Source organism: Tursiops truncatus, chromosome 14 (genome assembly GCF_011762595.2).
Source record: "Tursiops truncatus isolate mTurTru1 chromosome 14, mTurTru1.mat.Y, whole genome shotgun sequence".
Lineage (NCBI taxonomy): Eukaryota > Metazoa > Chordata > Mammalia > Artiodactyla > Delphinidae > Tursiops > Tursiops truncatus.
Window position 1 is genome coordinate 66,772,083 of NC_047047.1, and position 20,709 is coordinate 66,792,791.

At 52.9% G+C, this 20,709-nt stretch overlaps 2 protein-coding genes and 1 long non-coding RNA gene across 8 annotated transcripts in view; 1 reads left to right on the forward strand and 2 right to left on the reverse strand.

Annotated features, from left to right (window-relative positions):
• The window catches only part of PLB1 (phospholipase B1), a 201,765-nt gene extending 197,882 nt beyond the window's left edge, over nt 1-3,883 (reverse strand). For both annotated transcript variants that reach the window (XM_033838805.2, XM_073791479.1), the window contains exon 1: nt 3,220-3,883. The gene's annotated coding sequence lies outside the window, so the exon portion shown is untranslated. The remainder of the gene's footprint in view (nt 1-3,219) is intronic.
• LOC117307941 (uncharacterized) lies at nt 1,472-4,893 on the forward strand. Its single transcript, XR_004521866.2, has 2 exons — nt 1,472-1,778; nt 2,192-4,893. It is a non-coding gene; the product is annotated as an uncharacterized lncRNA (long non-coding RNA).
• Nucleotides 4,020-20,709, reverse strand: part of FOSL2 (FOS like 2, AP-1 transcription factor subunit) — a 29,949-nt gene continuing 13,259 nt past the window's right edge. For 3 of the 5 annotated variants that reach the window (XM_033838813.2, XM_033838812.2, XM_033838814.2), the window contains exons 2-5: nt 19,702-19,770; nt 16,310-16,561; nt 11,766-11,873; nt 4,020-9,336 (exon numbers count right to left, since the gene is read on the reverse strand). In XM_033838813.2, the coding sequence (XP_033694704.1) occupies nt 8,815-9,336; nt 11,766-11,873; nt 16,310-16,561; nt 19,702-19,770 (951 nt within the window). In that variant the 3' untranslated portion in view covers nt 4,020-8,814. The remainder of the gene's footprint in view (nt 9,337-11,765; nt 11,874-16,309; nt 16,562-19,701; nt 19,771-20,709) is intronic. The other 2 variants (XM_033838816.2, XM_033838815.2) reach the window with 1 other exon arrangement.

Sequence of the window (20,709 nt, forward strand, 5' to 3'; positions counted from 1 at the left end):
CATGACAGCTTATGTGTCTTCTTTGAGATGCCCAGTGAACTTGTAATTACTTGATCATACTCCCATTAGACGATGGCAGGGGTGTGCGTGTATGTGTGTGTGCGTGTGTGTGTGCGCACGCATGTGGGTGCTTCCTTATCACCTCTATCTCCCCGGCACAGAGGACAGGGCCTGGCACACACAGGCACTACATTGGGCTGAATGACTGACTGATGAGAAGATTCAAGCCTGTCATTGAGGCTCTCGAGATCTCAGGTTCAATTTCCAGCATCCCTTAAACCTGCCCATGCTCCAGATGTTGGGGACTACTTCCTGGTCCCCAAAGCTGTCCCACGCTTTCCTCCCGCACTGGGTCTTTGCTCAGACTGTTCCCTGTGCCAGGAATGCCTGCTCTCCACTCTGTCCTGTACAGACTCCGCTTCTCCTCCCAGCCCAGGGCCTCTTCCGCTGCGAATCTTCTCTGAAACCCTCGCCTGCCACAGGCTTAGCCACTTAACATCTTCCACTGTGAATGTCTGTTTTCCCTGTCCCTTCACTCCCATCAGATCGTAACCTCCTTGAGGGAAGCTTCTAGTTCATAATTGATTGTTATTTCAAATGAAAAATTTGACTGTGAGGCAAAGAGACACCTTATATAACACTTGGGTAAATAGAGTCTTAGACAACTGTGTCCCCAGTGGTGGCTTTAGAGTGTCATGCACGTAGTAGGGACACAAAAATATTTTTGAATGAATATTTTCTCCCTCATACCTGCAAGACTATGATGGTGACAGTCTCCATCTGCACATTAATTTTTTAAATTAATTTAAATGTGGTTCTCCTATGTTTACAACACAGAAAAGGTGCCTATTTTCATCCGGGAACAAAGTCTGTCTTTTCAGATTTATTCCGTCTTTACTTGAGAAACAAAGGCATGTCTTATAGAGCAGATCAAGGTGGTGACTGTCTTTGCCAGTGTACCAGATCCACCACTGCATAAGGGAAAAGGAATTTCTCCTGGAGCTGATCATTTCCAACATGTTCAGCAACATTTCTGCACAAGACCACCAGTGTAAAGGATATGAAATCTACAAAGCACTAAAATAAGGAGGAAACTGCATCACTATTCATAGCTATTATTTTCCATGCTAATGTTTCATGATTGTTTTTTAGTTCAGAAAATAGAGTCATTGGGATTCTCAAAAATACTACCTAAATTGAAATCCATAGAGACAGAAAGCACACTGGTGGTTGCCAGGGACTGGAGGCAGGGGGGATGGGGAGTGACTGCGTAATGGGTCAGGGTTTCCTTTAGGAGTGATGAAAATGTTTTGGAACTAGATAGAAGTGGTAGTTGCACAACATTGTAAAGGTCCCAAATGCCACTGAATTGTTCACTTTAACATGGTTACTTTTATGTTATGTGAGTTTCACCTTTGGGTCAGGCCTCCAAAGGGTCCTCAGAGACATTCAGCTGAGCACCGTGACAAACCAGTTGAATGTGTGTATTTTGGTTTGTTACTCTGTTGGCTGAGTCCTTAACAAGGACTTGTTAAGGTGTTTCGTTTGATTAAGGACTTTCTAGTTCCAGAGGTGGAGCCTGAAGCAGGTTTTATTTTTTCCTTTAAACCAGGGGAACCTCCCAGAGACAACAACTCGCAGACTGTGGATGGCGCCCCAGACGCTTCTCTGGGCCGTTTGTCCGTCAGGGCCCAGTGGGGAGGAAGGAGGACGATCCTGCCCCAAAGAGCAGAGTCACAGGCTACAGTTTCTCTCCACTCCAGGCAGGTCCCGCAAAGGTGAAGGCTGGTTGCAACGAATGGCGGGTGGACTTGTCCTGACAGCTCACAGCTTCTCAGGAAGCCGTCCTTTTGTTGTCGCGTCACGGGGGGAACAGACTCCGTCAGAGAGAGCAAGGGCAGGTGCTAGAGCTGCATCCTGGATCAAGTGCCAGGCTGGTGGGGACGGGCGGGGCGGCTGTCAGCTCTCCTCAGTGGGGCCTGCTGTGTGCAGGCCTGGCAGGGCCCCGGACCAGCGGCGGGGGCTGGGCTGACCACATACCAGTACCCGTCCATCTTTTAAAGACGCAGGACCCAAAGGGAAATCACACCCTTTCATTTCAAACATGGCCTGGGAGCCCAGAGCCCAGTGTCTGTGCTATAATCAAGTTGCATCAGTCAACTTTATAACCAAGTCTCCTTTTTTTTTTCAGCACTTCATACCTTCTCCTATGCCTTCACATACGTGTCTCATTCAGTAACCCAAGAGACAAACACTGCTGACGGCCTTGGAAAATAGCAGCTCCAGGAGAAATTCCTTTTCCCTTATTCAGCGGCAGTCCAGTAAACAAAGAAAGCCCAGTGACAAAGTTGTGTTCACTTGGGAAACTCTAGGTCCAGCAAAAGGGGATAGTCCCGGGAGTCGCTCACCAAGTCGTCTTTCCCGAGGGAGAGAACCCCGCTTAATCTTTAGAACTCCAACTGTGTTGGATATGTAATCAATAGAGTTTACCATCAACCCAGGTCGCTGAACCAGTGACCAGTTCAAGACAGCCTAGACTCAGCAGGAATTGCAAATTCCCCAGCAGACCCTGTTAGAGCCCAGTGGAGGTGGCCCCTTATTGTTTTTCTCAATAAAAGACTAAAAAGCTGTCTGCGTGTTTTGAAGGCATCGACAGCCACCCGAAGAAACAGGACTGCTTATGACTCCATCTAATAAGCGCCTGGCAACCATCAGCCTCTCTAATTGCCATGTGAGTGAAGAGGTGGGAATTTTAACAAACAAAGTCGATTTCGAAGTGTTACTGGAAGATGAAAAATGTCACAGAAGCGCCTAGCCACGAGAGGCGAGCAGAGACGCCTGCTTCTCTCAGGACAGCATAATCCCGAAAGCCGACGGAAGCCGACACGAACCCTCCCAGCACCTGCCTCCTTGACACTCACAAAGAGACACGTCAGCTGCTCAGGAAACAACAGGTACCACTGAGACACCCCAGACCCTTTCCTTGTTGTCTACTCGGGCAGAAGAGGCGGCTTGGAGGCCCGGTGCCGAGAGTTCTGAGTGCCCCGTTCCCTTATATTCCAGGCCCTCTCGAAAGGGAAAGGAGATACGGGAATCCTTCCCACGCGGGTGCTCTCACAGTATTATTGTTACCCTCCCCCTCTACAGAGAGGAAACTAAGGCTCAGAGAGGTTACGAGCAGTGGGGGCAGGCCTAGGATTCAGGGCCCCTGTGACTCACAGTCCAGTGCTCTTGGGTCCTCCAGGAAACGAGGCCTACACCCTGGGCTCATCTTACGCAGATTAGGAGCAAGTGGTGTCATCTCAGGGCCCGACTCTCAGCGGCGGCCAACCATCGCGAGAGCTAACTAATGACAGGTGTGCCTCCCTACTGTTTATATTAAAGGGAACGAGCGCCCAGAATAGATGCTCCCCCATTTACCCCGGGGTTTCCTGGTCTGCAGGGCAATGGGATCTGGCTGACACTTCTCAGTGTTCCACACCCAACAAACCGGCTCTATTCAAAAAGGAAGTCCGGAGATGTGATCACCCCACTTATCTGCACACCTTGGTTGCTTCCAGAGGCCTTTCCTGCGCGTGACCTCACGTGACCACCTGGACCATCTGAGCGATACCTTAAATTGGTTTTTTGAAGATTCTTGAGTTTCCAGCAACCTTGTGGAAACATAATCCAAAGTACCCCCAGGAAGGGACAGCACTGTGAACCATTAGTGGTTTGCACTTGGCAGCCAGCTGAGAATCGGGCCCTGAGAAGTGGGAAACAGGACTGGGAGGGTTTGGAGAGGGTCAAGAAGAGAAAGAAGCAAGAGAGAGAGGCAGGGAAGGTCTAAGCCCCTCCCAGCAGCTCACCTCCCAGTTTTGCAGAAAGAGGTTCCCGGGGAGCCATTCCTTGCTTCCCCACTCCCACCAGAGAGACCAACTCTGCCCACGGGGCCAAAGGTAGAAAAGTCTAGAAGAAAAAAGGAGACGTGACAGGAGAGATGGGAAGAAAACACAGAATAAACCAACCATCAGAGGCTCTTCAATCTTAATTCATTTTATTCTACAAAATGCTACTCAATTGAAAGTGGAGAAGCTAACCAAAAAAAAAAAGGAAAAAAAGTTGTAATATGTTCTCTCTTCCATAGCAGCAAGCTTTTTCTAACAAGCTTTCTTTAGTGCAAATACTGTAGGCTTGTATTACAGTAAAGTAACAAAACAGAACAACAACAACAAAACACCACCAGAGATGCTTTAGAGCAGAGCTACTCCTCAATTTTCAAAAGTATACAAAGATTTCTGAGCTCACAGTCCTGCCTGGAGAGGCCTATTGAGCAGCCTTTCCAATGGGACCATTCCACCAATACTTAAAAAAAGAAAGAAAACAAGGTGTTCAGAAAGATAAATTCCCCATCAAGCTGTAGGAATCTTGTACAACTTTTTTTTGCCTCCAGGATCTTATAGCAGTCTTTACGCCACATCATCGACATACCTCAAATACAGATGCACAAAGCTTGTGATTGTCTACTATATCCAAAATACTATATATACATCTCTCACTGCAGAAAAGACACCCTGATACCTATTCTTTATACAAAGGTGAAGATTTCCTTCCTCAATATCAAGTAACCACAAACTAAAAGAAATGGAATAAACTTTTAATCATACAGAGAAAATAATTTTTTGAGGAACAGGGCAGGTTCTCTTACAATGTAGACTTCTTGGTGACCCCTGTCCCTAGAGGAATGACAGTCCATCTTTCAAAACAGACCTTTTTTTATACAGTTTATACAGCACAAGTCACAAATCATTTTAGAAACAAAAGAAGTATCATTAGCCTAAATTTTTAAAAAAATTATAAAGAAGAAAGAGAGGGAGAGAGGAACTGAGCATTTTAATGCTATCTGTTTCTATTCAGGCTTGGTACAACACAAAGATGTAAACATTTAAAATAAATAATAAAATAAATGTCAATTTCTTCTCCCCCTCCCCTTCCCACGCCCCGCTCAAAATTTGACCCAGCTCCTCCTGAACATGTCAGCGTTAGAAAATTAAAACCCTTTTTGATGTATGACCGAAATACTAGAAGCATGAAAAGATGTCAAATAGGTAGTGGGGTGACTGGGTTTCCTTTTTAAAAGGTGCAGGAGGACATGGGCACACTTAGAAATGTACACACGAACACACACACACACACACACACACACACACACACACATACACACACACACACACGACCTGTCAATAAATAGTGAGATGCTGGCTTTTAAGATGAATGCCAAGAAGACTCAACAAGCAGAAAATAGCAAGACCCCTTTACTTAAGTTTTTAAAAGAAAGTTACACACACCACGTATCCTATTGGTCCACAAATTCTATAAAACTCAGGTCAACCATCTGAAGAGTGCAAAGGAGCACATCCCAGGGAAAACAAGTTTAGAGGTGGAAGGATATTGTAGGGGATGGGTCTTTGAGAACAAACCTCGGACTGAAGGCAATCTTGCCTCAGATCTTTGGAGAAAGACCTTGTCACCTCCAAGTGTTTTTGTTTATTCATTACTTGTGGGCTTTTAATAAGGGGAGTCCTCATGGCTCAGTCTCACCCTAAAGAAGGTATACATATATATATAAGTGCCTAACACATCGTCTGGCACATAGTAGGTGTTATTCTTTTCCTTCTTAAAGAGGCCACGTGGATGTCTCATCAGAGGAGGAAATCAACCTGAAAGTTACAAGATGAGACCGCAAGAAGCACTGGTGGTCCATCAGGGAAATGGGAGAAAAGTCCCAATGCCTGGAAGTTGAGCTCATCCTTAAAATGGAGCCATGTGGGAGCAGAGAGGAGACTCCTTTCCCCAAAGCCTGAGAAAGGGAACCAGTAGCCTCTGATGGTTCTTGGCGTTGAGATGCTTGTGTTATTGGGCACAGTGAAGACACCTGGCCTGTCTCACAGGCAGAACAATGACTTCTTTCTGGAAACGTCCTCAGTGAACTCTCTGCTTTGAGTTGGCTCTGGCAATCGCCTGAACTTCACCTGGGATCTCCTCTCTTTCCTGTGTCAGCAGCTGTCCCCATCCACCCAGCCAGGAAGAGGACTATTCCCAGAGAGGCCAGCCAGGTGGCCAAGGGGACGGTGTGTTTCACACCAGCCTGTCAAGGGGTGCCTGCCCTATGCCATCCCAGAGCTGCCTGCAGCCCAACTGGAGTCCACACCAGCTGCCTCACGGCTGGGGACACAGGGGGAGCACAGGGTTCCCTGCCCGAGCACAAAGGCCTCCCCGCTGCGGCTGCTCCCTGAGGGGGAAGAGGAGGAGGCAGGCCTGGGTCTGGTGTGAACTTGGAGAACAGCCAGGAGGAAGTGACTGAGGGTACACTAGTGCGTTAGGTGTGAACATTCCGCCTTCTCCGAATAACCTCTGGCTTTGGGGAAGCCAGACTACCTCCCAGAACAAAGCTAGAGGGTCCTGAATAGAGACACGGCTCCGGAGGCCTCAAGATCCTGAGAGGCGGCTGGGCTTTTGCTTTCTGCTGGTCCCAAAGCCAACGCAGCTTGAAATCGGAACGAAAGCCAGACACTGTCTCGGGCATGTCCAGCCCGGCCCCAAGTCACATACCGGGACCTGCCTTGGGATCAGGGCTGTGCAAAGTGGGGCACAAAGGGACTTTTAGAAATAAAACACCAGAAAGCAGCTTCGTTTAAGAAATATATATATATATATGCAAAAAGAAGCAAATAGCTCCCAATTGGCCACAAACACCACTTGAGATGATTAAGCCTTTCAGAGCTGAGCGCACCCCAGCTCTCTTTGCCCGTCTCCTGCTACTCCTTGCTGACTTCCGCGTCCTTGATTAATCTGAAGCCAGAGAAACCCAGTGGCCCAATCTTATTAGGAGCGCCCCGCCCAGAACCTCTGGGGAACTGGGAGGGCAGCGTCACAGCCAAGGAATGTGGGAAATAACATTTTTAAAGCATTTGGGGACAAAATACTTTCTCTTTTAATCTCCTCTCTCTTCATGCCCTATCTCTCCACACGTCACTCCCAGTCACAGCAGTCTGTGTATTTTAGGCATTCGGCTGTTCCATTCTGTGTGTCTAGTGCATGGCAAGTGGATAATGGACATTAAATGCCAGCCCGCGTGCCAGGCCTGGGTACGTGAAGGGAATAGGGAACAGGGAACCATGTCACTGCTCTCTTTCTCTCTCTCTCCCCGGAGTCCAACTTTGAGTTCTAACCCCCACTGGGTTGATTTAAATAATATCTATATAATTTTAAATTATCATCCAATGATCTCTAGAGCTGAATCACAATAGCGGGGTCTCGCTCAGAGCACTAGCCCAGCAGAAGCTCATTCTGGAAGATCAACCCTGGGGAGAAAAAGGCTGTGAGGGGTGGGAGGTGGGGACCACGCTGAGCTCTGCTGAGCTGTGCTCTTGGCGAGGCTGGAGGACCCCTTCCCTGCCCCCCACCCCATGGGAAGGGAGCAGCTAGCTTGCAGCGGGAAGCAACACATCTCATCTCTGATTTCAGCAGCCCCCAAGCATGGCATGTACGCTGCAAGCCACAGTGACAGCTCTGGGCCAGCTGCTCACAACTGGCTGATGGATCTGAGGAGCACGCTGGGGTGAGGGGCAGGGGAGTGTACAAGCAAAAGCACTAGCTCCATTAGGTAGCAGACGACCACAGGGGGTTGAACAGGCACCTGGGTGAGAGGTGAGAAGCGGGTGCTGGGGCTGCTGCGAGGCGAACCCCACTCCGACTGCCTCCCTCCTTCCTCCCCCTGCATTTCTGTCCACAGCAGAGGCGCTTTTGAGGCTTGGGGAGGGGCCAGGCCCACGCTCATTAAACCTCCGTGGGTGGCATCACCCTGAGAGGCAGGGTGGAGGAGGGCAGAGCCGGCAGGGACTCGGAGTGATTTGTGGCTCCTAGGGAGGGATGCCTCCCTGGTCCGGAGAGAAGGGTCCGGGGCAGAACGGCGAGGCAGTAATTACAGGAGACGTCCTACTCAAGACACCCATGTGGATTGTTGGCACTATTCCTGGCCCGGTAATTAGGCATTTGGCAAACCCAATCTGCGCCCCGGCTGTCTCACTCACACCCTGTCTCTTGGCCAAGCCGCTCCTCCAAAAGCCGTCTCCGAGGATGGGGAGGAAGGGTCCTCCGAGCCTCCCAGCGATGGCGGCATCTCCTCGAGAGCTCAGGGAGCCCTGCTGGTGGTTCTGGAGATGGTGGTGGACCGGGAGTGTCAGGGGAGGAAAGGTTCTGTATTGCACATTGAGTGTCCCCTTCTGGACAAGTCAGCCCCAGCAGAAGAGTCACCTGCTGCCCCATCTCCAGAAATGAAGAGCTTTAATATTCAGACCACCCAGATGAAATGTCATGGCAAATTTGATAAAAACCAAGAGGAAGTGAAATTGACACTGGGGGAAGGAAGGGGCAAATAGTGGGAAGGTGAAACCAAAAGGCACTGAGCATGCTTGGTGGGGCAGAGAAAGACACCATCACTCCAGAGACATGTCGTGACAAAGGGACGGGAACGGTCCACACCAGCTTCAGGCTCTTCAGAAGCCAGAGAGATGCCCGGGTCCGCCGAACCAAGTTGTCCAACGTTTTTCAAGAAACAGGATTTGCTTTGCAAGATGAACGAGGGAGGAGGTCCCGTGACTTCCAAGAGATTGTCCAAGTCCTCCAGCGCCTCACTTCCAAATCCCACCTGGGTCTCCCCAGAACCAGGGAGCTCTCTGGCAGGGTCCCCTTCTTACCCTCGTGGCCCTGGAGTGCTGAAAGGTGCTGGTCCCTGGGAAGGAGGCAGTGACGAGGACGCCCCTGGGAGCTGGGTTACAGAGCCAGCAGAGTCGGGGAGTTCAAGGAGTCTGACGACTGGTCCCCACTGCTACTGCTTCTGCGGTGAGCCTTGGAGCAGGACTCAGAGGGCGACGCAGGCGACTCCTGCTCCAGGACGCTGGGGTAGGTGAAGACGAGGTTCGAGGTGCCTGGGGTGATGGCAGGAGTGGAGGTCACCACTATGGGGGTGTGCAGGGGCTCCTCCCCATAGAAGCCCCCAGCGATGTTGATGGGCTTGATCACGGAGCGCTGGGTCTTGTCCAGCCCCGCCGATGAGGACGAGGGGCTGTCCTCTTCCAGGGGCTCCTGCTTCACCACCACGGCGCCTACCCCTCCGCTGCCCCCACTGCGCAGGGCCTGCAGCCCGGAGGCCGGGGGTGACCGGCGCTCCTCGGGGCTGATCTTGCACACGGGCCCGTGGGCCACCAGCATGAACTCCAGCTTCTCCTTCTCCTTCTGCAGCTCGGCGATCTCCTTCTGCAGGCCCGACTTCTCCTCCTCCAGCTCCTCCGTCTCCTGCAGGGGAAGAGGGGTACGTGAGGGACGGCAGGGGCTGCGCTGGGGGGTTGTCAAATCCGGCTGAGAAAGGGAAAGCCAGCCACGTGCTCAGAGGACAGACCATGAAGGCAGCAAGCTCACAGCCCACCTGCACGTTTAAGGTTTCCTTTTGTTTCCAAAGCTCCAGACTGAGAGAAGAGGAAAGTCAGCTTGGAGGAAGGGTGAACTAACAATCGTAGCTGTCATGATCGAGCACTTACTTTGTGCCAGGCACTGTGTTAAGCATTTCACAGGCATTATCTCATTCAACCTAGCGGTTTCTTGAAGCAGGTATCAGCAACCTGCAGGTATCAGTTTGCAGATGAAACTGAGTTTCCAAGAGGTTTAATCATTTGCCCAATGCCACAGAGCAAGCAGGTAGGGTAGCCCAGATTTGACCCCAATGTAGCTGACTCCAGAGTCCACATGCTACTACGCTCTTCTGCCTTGGTGCCAGGACCGCCCCCCGGTACGCCTGAGGGGTGAGTAATAGTGAGATCCGGTGGGGGAAGGGGGCACAGCATGCAGCTCCACCCCTCTCGCCTCGTGCCTCCTCAGCCCCATCCCGCTTGCCGTGGACACATGGACACTAAATTCTAAGCTGCGTGGCAGTGCAGATTTCTGTCTGCGCACACAAGCCCAGGACAGTGCCCGGCTTATAGGAAGATCTCAATGCATCCCGTCTGGATCTTCACCGTCCCTCTTCCCTTTTTTGCTCTAAGTAGAAAGCATATGTTTCAGGACTCACAGAAGCCCGGGAGAACATTCAGTTCAGCCCCCGAGCTTTAACAGATGAGACCCCTGCCAGCCTGAGCGGGCACGTGAGGCTGGCATGGACCTCAGCCCTTCCTTTCACACAAAGCCAGAGAAGCAACAGATGCACATGCAGGGGGTCGTTATGGAATACGGAAAGGCACGTGTCACCAGCCTCTTCCCCACTTTTCCCGAACACAGATTCCTGTTTGAGAACGAGATGACATGGGCCAGAGCTTCGCTAAGCAGCCGAGTACAGCACATTCCGAAGTGAAAAAAAGTTTCCATCTGTCTCAAGGGTCTGACGAATGTCATGAGCTTATGAGAGGCTTCCTGTGGAGGATGTGGCTCAGGGCCTGGGTGGCTGGGTCGTAGGTGGGGAGGCGCGGGGGAGTTGGGTGTGAGGCTTCTAGGGAGGTGGGGAGAAAGCTGAGGGGCCTCAGGGGGGCAGGCTCTTCTGGGGCTGGTGGCAGAAGCACCTGGGGGAGACCCAGGGGGCATGGTAGGGAGGGCTCTGCTGGGGGAGTCTCCCCGGGGAGTGCTGAGCACTCATGGATCCGCCTCGCGTGACATCGGAGCACCGCCACTCCTCCTCCCCGCCTCTAACGCTGCCACGGGGCACCACTACAGGCACCGCGCGATTCATGCCGTGCACGTTCAAGACCCACGAGCGAGGGCTCCAGGATGGACAAAGGGAAGCAGAAGTCGGTGAATGGTAACTGGGAGGATTAAATAAAGTAATAGGACGTGCAAGGCAATGATCTCCAAAGCACCATCCTGGCTGGTCGTTGCAAGGATTGCCGACGGAGTCTCCCTCATCTCCTCACTTTGAACACATTCCACCCAGGAGAGTCAGTCCTGGCTTTGGGCTTCCCCCACACGGCATACGGCCCATCCTGGAGGGCGGGGCTCTGGAGGGAGTTATGTGACGTTGGTCAGGTCAAGCTTTTGAGAGGGAGGGGTAGGGCCACGGGCCCCCAGGTGTGGGCAGTTAGGCAGCAGGGGAGAATGACTCACAAAGGCAGAAGGAGGTACCAAGGTGACAGCTTCAGGCTCAGGGCAGAGGCAGGGAACCCTCCCAGCCACGAAGGATGTGAGAAAACCCCAAGACAGTACAACTCAGCTGCACGTGACGCATCTCCATGAGACCTAGAGAGCGTCCCGACCCCTGCAGGGGTGAAGGAGCCCAGAGAGCAGTTCCCCACAATGCTCGCCCGCCCAAACTAGATGGCTGAAGCTAGGCCGGGCCACTCCTGCTGGTGGCAGGCACCCTGGGAAGAGGAGCCCCAGAGGAGGCAGGTCTGGGCTTGCCTTGGCTCCTGGGCTCGCCAATGCCAACACCCTCTGCCATCCCTCACCCAGGAGCCCCAGCAGGTCTCAGTGCAGGGATTGCACAGGTGCTGAATGAGAAAGGGTACCAGGCCCAAGAAGCCTGTCCAATTCTCTCTGGGCCCAGGCTGGTGCTAAAGGCCAGCTCCCTCTCCCCAGCCCTCTCCTTTAATCAGGGCAGTGCTGACCCATGTGAAGCAATGTTTCTGTCTGCACTGACTCACATGTCAGCCACTAGGGGCAAGGAGGAGGGGGAGGGCCAGGAGCCCTGGGGTCCCTGCTCTGGCCCGCCCAGAAGTGCGCCCGCCCCACGCAGAGCTCCTCACCGCCTGCAGCTTCTCTGTCAGCTCCCGGCGGCGGTTCCGGCACTTGGCCGCGGCCAGCTTGTTCCTCTCCCTCCGGATTCGACGCTTCTCCTCCTCTTCCGGGGACAGCTAGAGGCCAAGGTCAAGGATCACGGTTAGGCTCGGATAAATGGCTCACCACCTTTTCGGCTTTTAACTGCATTTGAAGTAGGGGAAGAAGCCCTTCTGGAACTGGGGAGGGGAGGGCCGAAGGCAAGAGGAGCGCGGCTCAGAGGCCCAGAACACACGGCTCACTGCTGTGTGGACGCCTGGGAGGGCGCTTAGAGCTGAACCCCCCCGGAAGGTGATGTCGCGTGTTTGAAGGGAGAACAGGGTAGCCATGGGTCAGGGACTCACCAGCCCAAGCATGATGGCAGCACGTGTCAGGCCAGCCCCGATTCAGTGCCAAGGCCCGAGAGAACGGGCTGGGACTGCTTCCCGCAGAGTCCCCTCGTGCCAGGCCCGCCCCACCCACTTACGCAGCTTCCTCCACTCTCTGCCTAATTACTCCTCCCCATAACCCTGCCTGCTCTGCGAGCCTCATTATCTCCACGTGATTAAGTAGCTGGGCCCAGACTAAGAAGCACCCAGGGGGGCATGTTCTGTTGCCAGAGGGAGGGCCACCCCACTCCCAAGCCCCTCTGCCAGCCCTCGAGCGCTGGCTGCTCACACTTCAACCCCGAGGACTCACCCGTGAGCCTGGCACAGTGCCGGGCTGGACAGGACCAGCGAAAGGAGGAGGGGCCCTGAGGCAGGTTAAACCCTGCTGCCCACCACATGCACTCATTCAACCAACGAGCCCTTCTGCACGCCAGGCACAGTGTGAGGGCTTAGAGCTTTGTCAACAGACCAAGTGAACACAAATCCCCCCACAGCTCCTCACACTGAGGTTGGTTAGGGGCCCGCGGCTCAGGCCAGAGGACAAGAACTCTGCCCCCACCATCGGGGCTGACACTCTGCTTACACAGAGCCCTCCTTCCAGAGGAGGGCCACCAGCCCCTCGCAGAGGTGATGTGAGGAGATGGCTGGGGGCCAAGGCAGAAAGCAGTTCAAAAGGACAGACCACCCCTTCAGTCATCAGACTGACGGTACCCCTACAAGATGCCAAGTACAGTACTTGGGGCTTAGAAGATTCTGGGGGAATAAGACCTGAGTCCTACCCTCAAGGGATACATGGGGAAAGGGCCAAAGCCACTTTCGGAGGGGCTAAGAGAGAAGCCGCCCCACTGACGGATGCTGCCTGGACCACCAGCCATCCTGTGAGGGAGGGAGCCACTGCCCAGGCTGGGCCCAGGCCAGAGTCCCCAGGATGCTCCCTGCAGCCTTGAAGGTGTGTGGCTGTGACGTCCTGAACGGGACACAGCATCACTGCAGCAGCCCCCAGGTGGTGCACACTGACCTGAGCCCATCCAGCCGGTAGCATCTCTCTTAGTCCTCAGGCCCCTTCCAGAGACCCGGTCTTGGAGTCCATGCTGGAGTCCCGGCTCCACTTCCCTCCTTAGGCCCCTCCTCTGCCTAGGAACCCAAAGAGCCGTTGGCTCCACGGTCTCCCTTCTGAGAGGCGTCAGGCAGCTGGGAGCCAAACACAGGTGTGGCACTTCTGGGTGGACTTGGACAGATTACTGACCCTTCTGAGCCTCAGAGCCCCATTTGTAAAATGGGGTTAATAGGACCTGCCCTGCCTTCCACAACGTTTCTGCAATGATCAGATGAGATGCAGTGTGAGAGTCCTCTCTAAACCAGAAAGTGCTAGAAAGAAGAAGATGCAATTCAGAGGTCTCCTCTCTGATGCCTTTTCTGCACTCACTGAGCAGCAAATCAATTGGGGACCCAGAGTCCGCAGATTCAGGCACCCTGTTCTCTGTGGAGACCAGCTGAGGTCACAAGGCCACTTGGCCAAGGCCCTGAATACTTGCTACTCCTAACCCTGTCTCAGCCTGAGTCCAAGAGGGTAACCCTGCTGCAGTCGTGGGTTCAGGGCTCAGCACTGAAAGGCTCCCAGGGTTCCCCTTGAGGCCCAGCTAGCCCCCCTCCTCCTTCACTGATGAGGGGCAGAAAAGATGGAGAGCTGGTCCTGGTCCACTTTGGCCTCCGTTCCCCCTTGGCTGCTTCTGGACAAATTCTGACCTCCCGATTGCCCTAGAAGCCTCGCCCCTATGTGGTGAGGCGTGGGGCAACTTGTGGGAGCTCTAGGCTTAGGAAGTGTTCAGGGGTGGTGACAACACGGTTACAATTTGAGTGTGTCAGCACCACCACATACCCATCCACAAGCCACACACACCCGCCCCTCCCCGCCACTGCTGGCCTCAGAGGGAGCCTCTGGGGCAGGTTACGGAGGAGGGCAGTGAGGCACCAGGCCAGCCCCTGGTAACAGGTTCCTCCCCCTGGGGGAGGCTGGGAAGGTGGAAGTGAGCCTCTGAGAAAAGACCCTCGGGCTAGGAACCCAAAGAGCCAAGGTTCTAGGATGCCGCCACCTAGGCTTCCTCCAAGCTGCCAGACGATTATCTGAACTCCTAACTGACATGGGATAAAACACTTCTGGCTCTCTCTCTCCCTCTCAAAAAGGAAGGAAATTCTCCAAATTGTCTTAGGGCACGCCTAGGTGGTGCGGTAGGAAAACCACAGGGCTGAAGGTCAAAAGAGGTGGATTCCAGTCCTGGCTCTGCCACTAACTCACTGTGTGAGCCTGGACAAGGCCCTTCTTTCTGGGCCTCAGTTTCCTCATCTGTAAAATAGGTGCAGAGGGAAAATTATTGAATTTTCTATAATTATTGAAAATTATAGAAAAGCTGGTCTCCAAAGTCTCTTCCAGATATAAACTTCTAGATTTGGTGTGAGCCAGGTCCAGAAAAGGATGAAGAGTATTCAGCACATCTTGCTTTGTTGTCCTGCTAACCCAAGAGTCCCTCCCAAGCCTGGCTCTTACTCAGGGGTCCCTTACATACAGGGAGAATCCAAATCGTCAGTGGCTACAAAGCTTAGCACCCTGGGCTCCCTGAAGGAGGCACATTTATAGAGGACCTTAGGATCACTGCTACTGCAATATTTATAACTACAGGTATGGAAAGCAGCAGTGAGGGGGATACTGGCCATTTGCCCCAGCAGCAGACAGCACCCGGGAGCTGTGTCTGTTACTGTCTATTACACACACCCCTCCAAGTTGCCCCTGCACAGGGCCCTGCCACTAATAGAACCAACCAACATGTAATGGATACAAGGCCCAGCTTTTTCCTCAGAGGAACGGGGCTCCTGTGAAAGCTTCCGGTTCCTCAGAGCAGTGACCCTTGTGATTCTAAGTGTCCTGGGGACTAGTGGCACTGGATCTGCAATTATCCACTGGGCACCACGTTTGAAAGGTCCTTGGATTGGAACAAGGAGTGGAGGTGGACAGTGGTTGAAATGGGGAGGGGTTCCAAAGCTGTAACTGAAGTAATTCTTCAAGCTAACATTTCATTTGAAAAAGGGATTCTACTGCCAAAGTATCTCCCTTCCCTGGACTTGTGGTGGCATGGTGCTGGAGAAGGAGCACCGCACAGGGGTCCAGGGGCCTGGTTCTAGGCCACGCTTCCCCACTCACTTGCCAAGTAGCCCCAGGTAGCTGTGTCCAGGCCTTGGCTGTGTCATCTGTGAAGGGGGACAGATGGGGCTCTTGGAAGGCTCATTCCCTCCTTTCTGGAATTATGCATGACTCTGATTTCTCTTTTGGGAAGCAGGGGGCCATCGCTGCCCTGGTAATCTGTTAATACAGACAATGGGCCTTTTGAGTGTTGGGTAGATGCTACCTAGAGAGCAGAGGCCCCACCCTTTGCTGGCGTCTCTCTCAGCCAGGTTGACTCCTGCTCAAAGCTGAGCCCCTTGAGGAAAAAAAAGGCTGATGATATCTGACCACCTCCCCCCCCCCAGCCCCGGGAGCTCAAGCAGCTGAGCAGACTCCAAAGACCCCAGCGTCCCTCCACTTCCGGAATGTGCATCCCAGGCACTTGAAACGGGGTCCTGCCTTGAGTTGGAGGCCTGAACCATGGAGGGAGAATGGAAGTAGTGTGGGCAGTACTGGTCTAGAAGGGGCGGGGGCCTTTAGGACTGCTGGGTATCTACCAGATACTGGGAGACAGTTAAGGACTCCCCAGAAAGCTCCCAGCCAGGGTTCACTGGCTGCTTGTCCTGTGGCCCCTGTACCAAGTTATCAGAGAATGATACTGCTATAGGCAGGGCCTAAGTCCTGCCCATTGCTGACGCCTCACCACTCACTATGTGCTTTCCCACCATGATCTCATTCGGCTGGAAGCAAGTCCTGGCCAGCAAGACCCTATCTCCATTTTGCAGCTGAGGAAACTAAGACACAGATTCTAAGGGACACAGGCGAAATGCCTGACTCTCAGGTCTCTAGCTCTGCCTCCACTGGTCCTGAGCTCCTTCATCTCCCCAGCGCTCCCGGAACGTCGACCCTGCTCCCTGCCAGTCTTCAGAGAAACACTGCGTTATAAGGCCTGGAAAGCCACGAATGCGGCTCCTGATAGGAACTGTACCTGTTCATCTCTCCTCCTGCGGCCCACAGTGGTGCCAATGGTCTTGATCACGCCGGGTCTTGGGAGGGCCATGTGCCCGGGGACAGAGGCCAGGCCCGGCAGGGGGCTATAGGGGTGCGAACGGGGGTACGGGTTGGACATGGAGGTGATCACCGTGGGCTGCACCATCCACTGCAGGTCCTGGCTGGTCGTGATGGCGTTGATGGTGGGGATGAAGGCGCTGCCTGAGCCAGGCATATCTACCCGGAATTTCTGAAATGAGGAGAAAAGTAGGATTGAGCCAATAAATACTGCAGAACAGGACAAGCAGAGCCAGGAGGCCAAAACTGGCAGAAAGTAAAGTCAGAGCCTGGGAAGCCAAGGTCAAGACACTGGGTGGACTTCCTGCACATCCAAGAACCAAGGGGATCTTAACTATTCCTGGGACCCCCATGTCAGATCTGCTCCCTGACTGAGGTCCTGGAAACTCCATCCCCAACTGGCTCAGCGAGGATGTGGTCATATCTCCAGTGGCTTCTAGGATAGATGTGGTCCCTAGCAGCTCACACTCAGCAGGTCCTCTCTGAAGCCCTCCAGGCCAGCTAGGCCCCCACCTGCAAGAGAGCAGGCCTTCCACCCGGGGCCTCCTGAACTTCTGGGTCACTTGCCATTATTCCCGAGGGTACCAGCTTAGGATCCCTTGAGGAGATTTGCCGACCATCTGCTTTGCAGCAACGAGGATCACCAGGAAGGTTGTTATGTCTGCTTTCGTTACTTTCCAAACAGGTTCATGATGGGGTTGTGGCCCCATCAGGGTGAGACCAGGTCCATGAACAGATATCCTCTGACCCATGAGACTGAAAGTGGTAGCGTCTGCTGCCAGACTTCCCCTTGCTGTCCTTGTCCTCCTTGACCTTCACCCCCATCTTGCTTGGGGCAGACACACTGTGTCTGTCTTTATCTATCTACATATCTATCTATCTGTGCTCACAGGCGTGTCTGTGTGAAACTTTGCTGCTAGCTCTGAGTTTTCTCCCTGTCACTTAATTTATGCCCAGACCACGTTGCAGAGCTCTGTGGAACATGCTGCAGGAAGCATTCTATTTAAAATATAAGATGATGACAGAGTACAAAAGCTAAAATGGGCCATGCTCCTCAGCAGCTGGGCTTGACCTTCCTTCAGGGCAGCTACTAGAAAGCGAGAAGGAGGGAGAAGGGAAAGATCCCCTACTTCCAGATTTTCGGGAGAAAGCTCCCCTCCTGAAACCCTCAGCCTCGGATAATTCGTTTCCACAAAAAGGTTCTGCACATCCTTTCTTCCCTAACTTGGTGGATGAAATATTGACAACAATAATAACTAGCACTTACTGAGCACTTATTAAATGACAGGCACCATGGTAGTGTTTAACCTAGATTGTCCCATTAATTTTCCCTCTGAGGTAAGAACTACCATTATCTCCATTTTAGAGGCAGAAATTCAGGCTTAGAGAGATTAAGTAACTTATCCAAGGCCACGTTCTAATAAGCAGTGGGGTCAGGATTCAAACCCAGTTCAGCCTGACAAAGAGGCTAGGTCTCTCAAATACAGTGCAACACAAGCTTCTGTAGCATTGTTTTTTCCTGCCTCAAAATCCAGCCCCAAGTGCTGGTATCCATCCCCACTGCCCTCGGACAGAGCATCAGGGTCATCCCCACCAAGGGTCCCTATAGACCTTCCCTCACCCAGGACTCCCCACAGGTCTGGTTGACCCCAGATGAAATCCCACTGCCATTAGCATGGATGCTATAGCATCTCCCCTATATTGGCCCAATCAGACCAACCAGGATTAGAAGTGTCAGCAGCAACGGCAGCTGCTACCACCATGGGCTTTGCCCCTGGTGACGACAGCCGGGTTGCTTTGTGTAAATACTTCACTGCAGCTGAGGGAGCTGTGGACCCTTCGCTGTGGACCCTTCCTTGCTCACTCCCCTGCCAGCTGCCTGACCCTAGTCTGGGTAGTGGAATGTGCCTGTCTCACCTCCCAGACTTCCCTGGGGCCCCAGGTCAGGGGCATTCAGTGAAGAGAGTGACCCAGTGCAATGAATTCTGGGATTCTGTGAAGTCATCAGTGCAATGGATTCTGGGAGTCTGTGAGGAGAGCTGCCCAGTGCAATGGATTCTGGGAGTCCATGAGGAGAGCTGCCCAGTGCAGTGGATTCTGGGATTCTGTGAAGTTACCAGCGCAGTGGATTCTGGGAGTCCGTGAGGAGAACTGCCCAGTGCAGTGGATTCTGGGATTCTGTGAAGCTACCAGCGCAATGGATTCTGGGAGTCCGTGAGGAGAGCTGCCCAGTGCAATGAATGGATTCTGAGTCACCTCCCAAGGCAAAGACAACTGGACTTTTTATCCGGAGCTCACTGAAAAGTAATAGGTGTATCTGGGTATGTGTGTGTGAAGGAGGGCAGGATGCAGTGAACACGGAAGGATACAAGTGGGAAATGATCTTCAAGGAGGAAAAACAGACAACCAGGGCTGGCTGTGAGGAGGCAGGGCAGTGAGAACACGTGAGCGGCTGAGTTTGTGCAGAAGCACTAAAACCCAGGCAGCTATGTTTCTCTTGGGCTGCTGGATTGGGAGGGAGAATGGGGAGTAGTCTGAGTCAGGAGGCCTGGATCTGAGGCCCTGGTGGATCACTGAGGACCCGGTTTCCCTGTCTGGAAAGGGGAGTAGTAACACCAAACTCACTGCACTATCATGAGGATTAAATAAGAAGCTGCTTGTAGTCACGGGCTCTAACAGCACACCAGCGGCTCTCAACCCCGGCTGCACGTTAGAATATTCGAGGAGCTTTTTAAGAACACCAATGCCGCAGCCAGCCTCACCATTACAGGTCTAAATGCATTGCTTTGGGGTGGGGTTCTGATAAGGTGCTTTAAAAAAATGACTGAGGAGGTTCTAATGTGCAGCCAGGGTTGAGAAACGCTGCTCCAAAGAAGCGAAAGGTGGCGTCATCGTCATCACGACCACCGTCGCCACCATCACCATCCTCAACATGCATCGTCCCTGGAAGTGTCTGTGCACTTACAGTGCAAAAGGGGTGGCCCCAGGGAGAATGCCAGCTTCTCATTCCTGGGAAGCACCCAACATTTTTATTGTTTCTCTTCCCAAGTCCGGTCCTGGGTTTGAAAGACACCCGAGGCATCCAGCAGGATGGTTTAATGTGACCTTCCACTTCTGTGGGGGAACTGTCAGCTTTCCTTTCAGGAAAGCACCCAAGAAATTCATTCCTCCTTCCAAAAAAACAAACAAAAGGGCTCCCATTTCAGGCTGGGAGAGGGAAGCCAAAAAGCTGAAGCAAAGCTGAGAGACTAAGATCCCTTAGGACTCAGTGGCTGACTCCCAGCCCCTCTCGGGGCCCTCCGGTCCACTCACTCTGTGATGGCAGGTCCACGGAAGGCCGTGCCCAGCCATCAGCCAGACTCCTTGCAGCAATGGCTTGGTCTAGACAAAACAAGACAGCAATAAAAACAAGGCAGTAGGTAATGACTGCCTCTGAATGCATGTACAACTTGTTTCAGAGGGAGGTAAAGCCATCTGGAGAACACACTGGCTCTAAACTGCAAGGAAAACACGTCCTAGCCCCTGAGGGGACGGGGGCTGTGATAAAGAAGGCTTTTGTCTGCAGGTGGAGGCTCTCTGAGACACACACAAGTTTAAGTGAGATCTGACAGATGTGTCTTGTCTCAACTCCAAAGGTATTTTTCAGAAAGCGACACTGGGGTTGGAGAGGAGAGGAGGGCCTAGGAGTCTGTGAAGCCAGAAGTTAGCCTGGCATTCTTCTCTGACAACAGACCCAAGAATTAGTCAAATGTCATGCTGGGGAGAAATCACAGCTCTCTACGAACGGGTTAACACCGGACAGAAACCAAGATGGGGTCTCCCAGCTGCGGGCATTAGGGTGGTTTGATCCCTGATGCAGCACCAGGTGTGTGCTGGGAGTGGGGGGCTACAGGAGGGAACCCAGGACCCTCACTTGACTCCCCTGGGGCTCTCCAGCCCCCCGGAAGCTCCTCCTATAGGGACCGAATCGAAGATGCTGGATGGCTGTGTGGTATTCCAGCCTGGCAGAGCCTCCAAATGCTTCCTTTCACTGTGTCATCCTGTTGACTTCTGGGTGGGCGAGAATGCCTATAAAAGGACAAACTGCCCCCCACCCCCACCGACCTCCTAGAGCATCTTGGCAAACTTCTGCTGTCAAAGGCCAGATAGTAAATATTTTAGACTCTGGGGGCCATGAGGTCTCTGTTGCAGCTACTCAGCTCGGCCACACTAGCGTGAGTGCAGCCACAGACGAGATGTAAACTAACAGGCGTGCCTGTGCTCTCTTAAGCCCTATTTACAAAACTACTCGGGCCAGAGTTTGGCAGCCTCTGTCCTAGA